The sequence below is a fragment of the Thermobia domestica genome, chromosome 2, assembly GCF_964235325.1.
Source record: "Thermobia domestica chromosome 2, izTheDome1.hap1.1, whole genome shotgun sequence".
Lineage (NCBI taxonomy): Eukaryota > Metazoa > Arthropoda > Insecta > Zygentoma > Lepismatidae > Thermobia > Thermobia domestica.
This window is the reverse complement of record NC_137455.1, coordinates 374,982,470-374,995,153: the sequence shown is the minus strand read 5'-3', so window position 1 is coordinate 374,995,153 and position 12,684 is coordinate 374,982,470. Positions and strand designations below refer to the sequence as shown.

Sequence of the window (12,684 nt, the reverse complement as noted above, 5' to 3'; positions counted from 1 at the left end):
ACTTCCTAACACATTTAAGTAGTCCGATCAGCAGAGTCTTACTTAAAGTTATCACTAGAGACAGGATATTTAGGCATTAAAAACCTGGAAAATAGGCAGGCAAATAGGCATTTAAAATTTAAAAATAGGCACTGAAATAGTTCGAAATAATGAAGATAAGTATTCAATACAATCAAAAAATAAATTTAAGTTAGAGATGATATTCAAAGAATATAAAAATATACTTGTTTGTTAAAGCTTGTTTTACTGTATGTAGAAAAACGAAGCGTGAGATGTATTCCATGTATATTTGGTAAATACGTTCTATACAGCACTTTATCACTACACATAACAGTCCAAATTTTATACACTTTATCAGTACACATAGTAGTCCAAAGTTTTACAGCACTTTATCAGTACACAGAGCAGTCCAAAGTTTTACGGCATCTTATTTCTATAAACAACACTTATATTTCTCGGGAGAGGCAGGATCCTTTCTTGGAACACTAAACTATATATTTTCCCAATAAAATCTTATTCTGAAGAAAGTGCATAGAATACGCGATACTTAGGTACTCAAGCAATTATTTAGGCAGGAAAGGGCAAAATAGTCAAAATACGCAGAATAAAATCGGCTTAAATTGAAACTATAACCCCCCAATATAATCTTTAAAACATAATTTTTAATCATATTTTTAATATTAAAGAATAGGCATTTTGCCCAACATCAGGTTTCGTTATCACAATTCCATAACATAGTGTATATTATTCAACTTCTCTTTATTCAATACGTGTATTTTATTGGAGCAGAGCTTCTTTTTACTCGACTTATACGTTTTTTTTTTTCGGATACTCCTCCGAAACACCTGAACAGTTCTTAATCAAATTTGGCATGGTATTCGAACATGCACGCTGAGTGTCGTAAGGGGTTGCATGTCCCGCTCAGACATTCCATTGAGGAGTAATCACCGAAAAAATGGCATGCCTATAGACTTAACATTGGAAAAGCGTTTGGTGGGCGAATTCTCATTGTAAACAATCGAAAATAAAATTTTAAGCAGTAGAAATAGAGCCAAGCCCTTTTCGTTTTGTTCTGTGAACACAATTTTTCAAAGCCATTATGCATTTTCGTCGATATGCCAAATTCAACTATTTGCATATAATGTTCGTTCACGAAAGCAATTGAAGCACTAAAAAAAATCTATGAAAATTCAGAAAAGATCGACTACTTCGTTCCAAATTTGCAATTATTGCATACCTACTTAAATTATACTTTCATGTTCTAACATATTCCCATTCATAGCTCATTCAATTTACACAAATTTACAATAATAGTTACATATTTACAATTTTATGCATAATCTAGATTCACACTTGGTTCTACATTCAATACACCTAAACTCACTTCGGACTATGTCTGCTTAACTACAGGGAAGTATAACAAATCTTAATCATTTCTATCATCCTTAACATTGTATAAATACTATATGAAAAAAGGGAAAAGATTTTATTCTGAATACGAATATTATGATAGCACTTGCTCGCACGTTATAAAATAAATAAGCTACGAAAATATTAAGAAGCCTAATCCTTGCGAAATTAAAATACCTCTAATTTTACAGTAATTATGTGATATCTTCAAGTATATAAAATATAATCGAAATGTGGAACAAGAGCGCACTAGACAATATTATTTTGCATGAGGTACCGTTATCTCGAGTCACCTAGTAACTTTCCGTTTGCAGCCATTTATAAACGCGAAAATAAATGCCAATTTTCTAAATGGCTGCAAATCGAAAGCAGATAGGTGATGCGTGATAACGGTATCTCATGTAAAATAGTATTGTCTAGCGAGCTCTTGTCCCACTTTCCGATTATCTTTTATCTATTTGAAGATATTATATAATCACTGTAAAATTAGCGGTATTTTAAGTTCGCCGTGATGAGGCCTCTTAAGTCGGGGCGCTACATTTTTCTTGTAACCACTAAATCTTTCTTTCTTTCTAAAAAAAAAAAAAAAAAAGAAAAAAGAAAAAAGTTTACATTTTGTTCCTTACAAACTATTGTATATAATGTTTGTAAGGAATATTCGTTGAAAGAGATGCTAGGAATAAATGGGGAAGAAATGAATTTATTTAAGTACATTTGTTATGTGCCATCTATTTCATTTATTGTTGTTATTAAGTAGCTTTACGGGTAATAAATAATGCATTTATACCTATTTGAACTGAAATTCCATTTTAAATCTTTTTATGTTATAAAAACTCGAGTTACAGAACCTATTCTCAACGTCAGTATATACTTGTTTGTGCGTAAGGAATAATAATCATTATTATGCAGCTTTATTTTCGGCACACCACTCGAAATAATTGTTGAAAAATTATAATTGTTTCACTAATTTCCATCTTACTGTCTCCTAAATGATTTATGCAGGGTGATATGAAATATCTTACTTGCCATAGATAAGATTCAAGGGGACCATCAGAAGTAATTGTTGAAAAATATCAATTTTACGATTTGTGTATAAATATGACGTCCGGATAGTCCTTTTGGTTAAAAAAAAAAAAACTTGGATAGTTGTTTAAAAAAAACTTATTGAGTATTTTAAATGACTTATAATGTGCATCACGAAAATTAAACCGGACATTGCCGCACTAGTGAAATCACACCATGCTCAGTTAGACTAACTCATTGGGTGATATCAATAAAACGGAGAAGTTACTCATTACGCCCAATTTTGAAGTAGTTACTCGCATTGGTATCAATAAAAAGAGAACTGAGCACTAGTCGTCTCGGCTGACCTCGGAGAAGCCCCGCCCTTTTGAAGTAACCACACCTCTGTTCTCGAGCCGAGTAACTACTACGCGTTTGATATCAATAAAAATCAAAGACTCCTCTGTGATGCTAGTAACTTCTCCAAATTTGTGGAGCAAGCTAAATAGGTGACTCCGTGAGAAATATGGCAGAGTATATGATTGTTTTACTACGTAGAAAAACTTATAAACTGCATAGAAATGTTGGAAATGGAGATTACAAAAAGCATTATAAGTTTATGAAAGAAAATGTAGTGATTAGCACAACATTTTTTAAGGAGAATCAACCGAAATTCGGGGTGGTGGACTACGTAATGATGAAAAGATGCGGGTTTTCTTCAAGGGCGCCGATCCTGTGGGGGCCCGGGCCCCCCTATTGTATTTATGAATATACAATATTTGGCATAATTAGAGTGCAATTTGTCTTAAAATCCTGATATATATATACCTTCTGCATCTGAATGCCCTCCCCCGCCCCATTTACAGAGAAATCGGTGCCCTTGGTTTTCTTGCGTTACGTGAGTGATCCGGGATTCCAGGTCGGATTGTCAGGGGATTCTGGTGTGGCTCAAAGTACTGTCTATGACTAACTGAAAATGGATTGTTTCCGGAAGTGTGCGTAATATACAAACAGCAAAGGCAGAGTGGCAAGAACAATATACATTTCTGGGTGCTATCGTAGCACTTGACTATACATAAGTGGCATTAAAGAAACCTAGTATTTTGGAGAGTAATACGTTAATAGGAAGAGCTATTTCGTGGCTAAGCGGTTAGCGTACATGCCTTTGGCATAGGAGACCCGCGTTCGATTCCCGGCAGGAGGTCATGTGGTTTGAATTCCACGTTAATCAGTGGGTTCTGTTTCATATAGGCACGCTACTGAAAAGGACGTTAAACTAATAATCAACTCAACTCAACGTTGATAGAAAGGGTGTATACATGAGAATGTTTTTTGTTTATGTCAAGGCGAAAGGGGACACGTATGGTGTGGAAAATGCAATCAGATGGACGTGATTTATGACGTGGGTGGACTTTATTAAAAAGAAAACAAAGGAGCCAAGTGTCTGATTTCGTTCTTAAAGCCAAACAATCTACAAAGACCTTGGACAACACGTGATATGCGCTTGTCGTGTTAATCTTGATATTGCTGGATTCCAATCAACATCCGTCAGCTCAAATAGGTTCATTCCCATGGTTTCAATATTACTTTCTGTGACTTTGAAAGTACCACTGGAAACTCTTTTAGAATATCTACAAATGCACTTTGATTGAAGCTATCGTTGCTACTTGCCCGTTTCATGGCTTTTAAGATACACGCCATAGGTTAAAAACAACGAAATGACTGCGCGATGAATGGGAGAAATTAGTAATCATTTCTTTTATTGATACGACTCAGTGCTACGTGCAGAGGAAGCGCGAGTAAACGTTCATAAATCTGGAGCAGACTAGACCTGAGTAGTAGCTTGTTTTATTGATAGGAAATTGAGGGAGGAGATTACTCCAGGTGTAGATACTCCGATTCTCGAGCAGGACTTCTCAGGAGTAGTTACTTATTTTTATTGATATCACCCATTAGCTTTCAATATTAACCCATTTGGGACCAACTTTTTATTCATGCAGAAAAACGGTTTCAAGTGACATATTTGTGCATTTTAGTAAAAACGGCACTTGCACTACAGAACTCCCACAAAGGATGATTGACTGTTGTCAGATCACTTGTCTTGAAAAGCCCAACCGCGCCAGCACAAATAACTCACTTTGATATATTGTTCCAAAACCATGTTCCATTAATGGTCCCAAATGGGTTAATTGTACGTACTTATATTTCAATGTGCACGTCTTGTTGCATTTGTGTTTTTCTGGTATTTCAATATGCAGTTCTCATTAGTTTCATGTCGTATCTCTTTCATTTAAATTGATTTTTAAACCACTCTGCACTCGTTGAAAATGTTTAGTGGACCTTTTTTCTGTTGTTCTTAACAGTATGTATAGAAATAAAAATATGCCTATTAGAACAAAATTCAAAATAATATTTACAAATACATACTGTATTTTTCGGTATTAGATTCTAAATATGTTTATCTCTTCCGCTTATCTTCGCGACCCCATGGTTGAGAAACTGCTTTAGGGAATTGAAAGTCCTTTCAGAAGATTTTGTAATATTAATATTTACTCTCGTTTTTAGGTACGTTGATAATAGTGTTCCTTAGGAGACAAGGCTCAAGGCTGTCTTGTAGTGAAAGTACTGTCTCGTCTCCTGTGGGAACAATTATACTATTCTGAGTCCCCATTCCGTTCCCCTTTGTCCTTTCACTATACTTGCCAATTTACCAACAGCCGGTTTTTCGTCTATTTTACGTTTCGTTTCCGGATTTGAAAGGCACAATTTGACAATACATGTTCATTATCCCAGAGTAGCAGTGGCTTATGTTATAAGTAGAGACCGGATGTTAGGCAAAATGCCTATTCTTTAATATTAAAGATATGATCAAAAATAACTTTTTAAAGTTTATATAGGGGGTTATAGTTTCGATTTAAGCCAATTTTATTTTGCCTATTTTGCCTATTTCGACCTTTACTGCCTAAATAATTGCTTTAGTGCCTAATGTTGCCTATTCTATGCATTTTCTTCAAAATAAGCCTTCATTGGGAAAATATATAATTTACATAACATAAATAATACATACATATATACGTATATTAGGTGTTTGTAAACACAAGCACGTGGTACGTCACAATATATACACAGGGTGAACTTCAAAGATGAGCACATACTTCCGAGGTTATTAATGATATCAAAAGAAGACTAAAAGTCCTCTTGAATGTCACGAATTACATGTCTCGCTCCAATTGTCAGGATTTGATTTTCGATTCCAAGTTGTCCCCCCTGTCACTCGTATACGACGCGGAATTCCACATGGAACGAAGTAAAACTATTAGGGCAAATCAAAATGATGGATCCGATTTCAGAAATGTATTCTGTGAAATCTAATATTAATAAACATATGTTATTGTGAGACATGTGCCTAGACAGACAAATTTGTATGAGGCATTTGCGTAAACTGCTATATGTATAAACTTAAACAAATTATTGTCATCCAATAAAATGTTCGGGGAGAAAGTGTTTTAGGGGGGCCAGGCCTTCCCTGCTTCCCCCTATAGAGACGATGATTGTAACTTAAAAAAAAGTTCTATGTGTTCAGAAAGATTGACAACACTAATCATAATAAGATATACTGTTATTACATTGGTGTTTCTTGTAAGACGATCAAGTTAAATGCGCGTACAATTTATCACACGGTTGGAGTCAAAATAAATAGCAGTTTGCGCACTCAAAGATAGCAAGAGAAATGGATTCTGTTCAAGTCGTGAATGGGGAAGTACAAACAGATGAATTACATGCTTTGAGGCAACACAGGGCCACAAGAATGATCTGTAAATTGACCCCAGTGATTGGCCTGTGACTTGACATAATGCCACAGAGTCATAACTCACTCCTGCGCGATTTCCCCATCGCATCGTTGTGGTTCAGCCGCGCATTCACACACAAAATGAGTTAAGTACAAATGCAAACGGAAAACTTCCCCCTTTCTTTTGCAGAATACGTATCATTTCTGACTAACTCAAATAGATCATCTTGGACTATTTCATTAGTTCTCTGACGTTGATGATGAATAAATGTGAAGTCTTTTCACATAAGCTAATTTAATGTAATAATAATAGTTGAGCAATAATTTTCTGTGATCGTTTAGCGAACAGTTCGTATTGCGGACAAATAGGACAACGAACACTTTCGCGAAAGATTTTTGTGTTCAGATTAGAGATGGACAAAACCGGAAACCGGTTTCTAGAAAAACCGAAACCCGAAAAACCGACATTTCGGTTTTCTCCAAAAACCGGTTCGGTTTTTCGCCGAAACCGGTTTAGGTTTTCTAAAAACCGGTTCGCTTTTTGCCGAAACCGGTTTCGGTTTATTCCAAACCGGTTAGTTTTTTTGTGAAATCGGTTTCGGTTTTCTTCCAAACCGGTTCGGTTTTTACCGAAAGTGGTTTCGGTAAAAACTTTTGGAAGACACATAAATCTATTTCTGTGGAAACAGATTCGGTTTCCGGAGAACAAGGGAACACTATTCTGGTCAGAAATAGAACAAATTTTAGAAAAACCGGAACCGGTTTTGAAGAAAACCGAAACCGCATCCGGTGAAAAACCGTACCGGTTTTGCTAAAAAACCGAAACCCGAAAAAACAGTTTCTGAGCCCACCACTAGTTCAGATAAAGAAATATTCGGATAATGAACACCTCCAGAGGCGCTAAATTTTAAGTTTCTCAATAAGTGTTCAGACGTCAACACTAATGTCGAATAGATTTTTTATTATCTTCTTTAGTGGATTCAATAGACTAATAGTTTCCAAACTCTTCCTGAGAGGTGAGAAAGACTATCAAGAACTGCTGAAAAAAATGAACCGTGAAATTATTTTTAACTAGCAAAGGCTGAAAAAAAATAGCACGATTTCCTAAACTTTATATTGAACAAAATTTCTAAGCATTAAGATTTTGTTTGTGAATTTCAAATGTGTTTGGCGATATTGATCAAACTAAGAAGATTATTAAAATTATTAAAATAATAAAGACTAGAGTCAAACCTTTAGAATATTTTAGGATAATTTGAGTGAAAATAGAAAATGATTCAACTGACTTGTAATTTACGTAAACCATTTAACATTTTTAAAACATAATATCAAACACTAAGATCTTGTTGCGGAGAACCACAACATACATAATTCAGTGCAACATGTAAACCTATACCTCGGTAGACCAACCCCAACTCCTACCTTCAAAACTTTTTTTTTCAAGGAGGAACCACTGGACAACTCCACCGAAATACAAGTTTACTTTTGCACTACGGGTAATGGAGCAATTCTACTTTCCAAAATTATAACTTTCATTCCTTTTATCTTACTCCTAAAAATGTTTTTTTTTTTTCTAAATACCAAATCAGTGGGGTAAGGATCTAATCTACTTCTTGAAATTGTGAATTCCCAAATTCAATGTAGTTAACAATTTATTATAACAAATGAATATAGAAAACAACAAGAATAAACATGAATATATAACGGTATTAATCCCGAATATTGATACTTAACTTGAGCACTTTAATAGAACAAACAAATCCAGCCTTGAACTGGGAAACGAATACTTGTTTCAATCAATCAAACGGTACTTTTAACAAATGCTTAACTTTTTTTTTTTTTCAAAAGTTATTTAACAACTTCTTTACCTGTTGTTGTATGAAATCCTCCTTCAAGGTTCCGATTAAGGAGAGGGCAAGCAAGAATTCTTAAAAACACTCTGACTTTTCTTCCCTTTGAAACTATCATAAAGGTTACCTTTAGAGAAACAGTGAACAGAGCCAGTGACTGGATCCTCTATAAATTTTGAATAAAAATATAAATGCCAAAAGAGATTAACATAGAGGACCCCTTTCACTAACTCTCCCACCTCCTCTGTAAGTCACACATAATAATTCAGATAATGAAACTTCCAAAGAATTCAAATAACTTACTTGCAATGATTAGAACAAGACTTAATATTTTAAATTATCACTATTTTCACCTTTCATTTGCCATATTTCAATCTTCCAAAGCACTAGTTTCTAAACAGAAGTAATTATTATTAAAAGTCAGCCACTATACTTTACGTATTACGTTCCCATTCTTATCAATGTAAAGAACCCATTTCGAACTACATTACCCTACCTCGTACATCAGTCAACAGGACGCCGCCTCGTGTTTTGCACGTAGAGGAGGCCTTCCCGATGACGTCAGCTACTCAATCGCGCAGCCTGGCTCGGGAGAGAGCCATTACGCAGTAGCTTGACAAAACAGGGTTGCCAGTCTACTTTGACGGAAACATTGAAAGGGGGGTTTCATTTACAATTTGATAATAACACAATGATAATAATTAATCGTAACATATATAGTTCCCTGGGGTCGGAGGGATAAATTTTTAAACCATAACAAAGATTAATTATTAGAATTGTACATTACCCCAATTCCATTTTTTTTTTCAAACCTCATGGTCGTTCCTTCTTTACAATTCATTCCCATTCACAGGAGTACATGGAGTTAACAGTGACGATTACAAAACGAGGACAAACACAAGGATGATGGATGATACCTTTTTCCTGCAGGAATAAAATGAAACATAAAAAACAAACACCAAAAGTTCCAACAATCATTGTACAAATGAACAAAATATCATCACTTAACATTTTAATTGCCTATATTAACTCTATTTTCTACATTTTCAGCTGGGACATATTCTTTACAAAACCTAACATGTCGTTTAATTCTAATTTGTGGGTTCTCAATGTTTTCTAACCAAACAGTATTGGGTGTTGGCTTACTGAGGACACGGAAAGGCCCACCATAAATTGGCGCGATTTTAGGATTAAAATGCTTTTCAGCAGACAATTTTAACATCCGTTTTACCAAAACTAAATCACCGATTTCAAGGTTTACTGGTACATGTTTTTGCGAATAAACCCTTTCGCTATGTTTCCAGGATCTTTCAATGTTATTACAGATATTCTCGAATTTCTGGTCTTTATTTTGATCTTCATCTAAAATCTCAAGATCCATCAACCATTTAGCATCCAAAGGATGAAAAAACTTCCGTCCCATAAAAGCTTCACAAGGTGCCACTCCAGTACTCTCGCTTTGGCTCATGTTGATAGTAAACGCTATCTTTGATAGTAAATGGGCCCAGTTCCTTTGACTCTTATCAACATATGCCTTGAGCAAATTTTTCACCGAACGCACCGTTCTCTCCGATTGATTTGGAGAAGGGTTATATGGAGAGGTCTTTATCCCCTGAATACCATACGTATACAAGAATTGGCTGAAGTATTCTGAGGCAAAATAGGAAGCATTGTCACAAAGGATTTTCCCTGGAAATCCGTAGCGCAAAAACAATTCAAGCAATTTAGAACAAATAATTTTTGATGTTAAACGTCTCAAAGGTTCTAACATAATAAATCTGCTGAAAGAATCAGTTACTACTAAGATATATTCGTAACCTGAACTTTTAGGAAGACGCCCCGCCGTGTCAATATGCCAAACATAATTTGGATGTTTAATTTTCCTGGAATAATAAATTCCCATTGGTTTTGAACCACTTTCTTTACAGGTTTGACAAATATGGCACCTTTTTATATATTCTTTTATGTGTTCAACCATATTAGGCCATGTATAACGAGAAGATACCTTCGCTATTGTTTTTCTTACACCCATATGACCACCATTAACTAAAGGCTGGTGCGTATACTCAATTATAGAATTTATTAACTTTGGAGGAATAACAACTCGAAAACCATTTCCACCTTTCCCTTTTGTTTTCTTCAACAGGATATTTCGTTGAAGTTTATATTGGCTTACCTCTTCCTTTCGTTCTAGCTTATCAATAATCTCTTTCAGATGTGGATCTTTTCGCTGTTGTTCTGCTAAGGGTTCACTGAAATTAGGATACTTCCAGAAATTGAAAAATGAAACATTTACATTTTTCCCTCGATCTTTTACCACTTCTACTACATTTTCATCTTTGGTGTAAAACTCTAAATAATTTCCAACCCTGGACAGAAAATCCGCGACTGTATTGATCATACTCCTTATGTGGACAATTCGGAACTTAAAACGAGCTATTTTCTCAAGTAAGGTTCCATAACGTCTCTGGCGCTTATGATTGGTTAAAAGCCAAGTTAAACTTTTAGAGTCCGAATAAACTACAAAAGGATTATGTAAATAGTATTCAAATTTTTCCAAGCAAAGGCATAAAGATTTCATCTCCAATTCGTAAATGTTCTTACTCCAATCTGATGGAGGAATAGCTTTTGAGAACAGGGAAACAGGTCGTAAGTCTCCATTTTCATCATATTGTGAAAGAACCCCAGAAAAATGACGAAGACTAGAATCGCAATGAATTACGAAACTAGAGTTCATATCAGGGACTCTTAAAATTACATGCTCACAAAAGGCTTGTTTTAAATTTTGGAGAGCTTGATCATGAATCTTTGTCCATTTAAAAGGATGTTTAGTAGACCTCAGTTCTTGTAATGGTGCTATTAATTCTGAATACTTATAGATAAATTTAGAATAGAAATTAAAGAATGAACAAATTCTATTGACTCCTTTCCGATTCTTTGGCCGTGGTATATCCTTAATTGCCTTTACTCGCTCAGGATCAATACTCATATTACCGTTTTCAAAACGGAAACCCAAATACTTAATACTAGTTTGAAATAAATGCGTTTTCTTGGGAGAGATTGTAATACCCCATTTCCTGAGACGAGATAATACCTCTTCAACCAGTTTTTTATGGCTTTCTACATCCGAACTGAACAATAAAATATCATCAAAAAATATTTCAAGATTTTTACCAACAAGATCATGGAACACCTTATTCATTATATTACTTAGAACGAATGGAGAAACTGTCAAACCCATGGGACAAGCTGTAAAACGATAAACCTTATTCTTGGTTACAAAAGCAGTGTAATTTCTACATTCCTTAGACAAGGATAACTGATAGAAGCTGCTTCGGATATCGAAAATTGAAAAAATCGAATGATTTGAAATGCTAGAAATTACATTTTCCATATTCGGAGACGGAAAACTTTGTGCAATTATTCTCTTATTAATTTCACCATACGCCACTACGAGCCTCCTACTCTTATCAGCATTTGTAACCAAGAAACAGGGAGATGTAAAGGGGGAATAATCAATTTCTTCTACAATTCCCTCTTTAATCAAATTCTGAATATATTCCTCAAGTTCCTTTTGTTTATTAGTGGGAATTTGGTACGGCTGTTGACGAATAGGAGTGTTATCTGTCAATTCAATATTATATGTAAAATTTTTTACTCTTCCTATCTTTGTTGTAATGACATCATTAAATTTTTCTACTAAGTTATCAACATAATTTTGTAATTCAGGATATGTTTGTAAAAGTTCTGATGAAACAGTATAATTACCTTTTCTTTCTTCCCTTTCGGACACCTCCGGATGTAAAACTGAATGGTCAAACTGCACCTCCAATTCCGGATCAAAGGAAACTCCAACTGCGGCATCTCTCCTACAGACACCTGGAGCCACAGAAGTCGGCAGAGTAGACGTTGACATTCCAATCGTGTTCGAGCAATTTTGAGTAAGCCTAGGGCGAGGTAAAGTTTTCGGCGAACCAAAGGAGCGTGCTGGTTGCTGTCCACTGACCTCTTCCCTAGAAGTAGATAGGGAAGAGCGAGGAGTAACTGCTAATAACGAGGTTTCTCGAATAGGAACAACTAACTTTCGAGATTGGACCTTATACACTCCATTGGAGATGTCAATAACTGCATTAAATTTTGAATGAAAACAGTTCCCTAGCAAAATGTCAAAGTCTGTTGCTTCAACTATGTAAAAGTTTTCTGAGAATTGTTGTCTTCCCATTTTAAAGTAAATTCGAACACGTTGATTTACCGAAACTTGGGTGTTTCCTAATCCAGTAGTTTGAACACTTACATTTTCCACTTTAATTTTACACTGTTTCTTCAATTGCTCAAAATACCGTTTACTAATGTAATTGCAAGTACTACCAGTATCCACTAAACAATTTACACACTTCCCTTTTATATAAACCGGTACAGTAATTAGTTTATGTGAAAAGGGGGTATTTTCCAATAAGTTCTCTCTTTCCCTTGACCAATTACAGGTTTGAACACTATCCTTTACACATGTCTGACTATTCCCACCATTATGTTCAACATTACCAATTAATTGAGGGGGGTTATAATAACACCTTTGAGTGGGTTGCCTTGCTTGCATAATTACCTGATCTCGAGTATTTTTAACACCGACCA

At 35.1% G+C, this 12,684-nt stretch overlaps 2 protein-coding genes across 2 annotated transcripts in view; one reads left to right on the top strand and one right to left on the bottom strand.

Moving 5' to 3' along the window:
• The window catches only part of pb (homeobox proposcipedia), a 388,459-nt gene that overhangs the window by 43,164 nt on the left and 332,611 nt on the right, over positions 1 to 12,684 (top strand). The gene's annotated exons all lie outside the window — the stretch shown is intronic.
• On the bottom strand, positions 7,803 to 12,460 carry LOC145678853 (uncharacterized). Its single transcript, XM_081749419.1, has 2 exons — positions 11,821 to 12,460; positions 7,803 to 8,976 (listed from the first exon to the last, which is right to left on the bottom strand). The coding sequence occupies exons 1-2, from the start codon at positions 12,272 to 12,274 to the stop codon at positions 8,918 to 8,920; spliced, it is 513 nt and encodes a 170-aa protein (XP_081605545.1). The 5' UTR covers positions 12,275 to 12,460; the 3' UTR covers positions 7,803 to 8,917.

Bases quoted from the DNA above. Each gene is read 5' to 3' on its own strand.
- LOC145678853 (XM_081749419.1), bottom strand. From the start codon at position 12,274: ATGGGAAGACAACAATTCTCAGAAAACTTTTACATAGTTGAAGCAACA. The intron at 8,977-11,820 runs GTAATTATACTG...TTATTCCTGCAG, and splicing joins CGAAAGGGAAGAAAGAAAAG to GAAAAAGGTATCATCCATCA.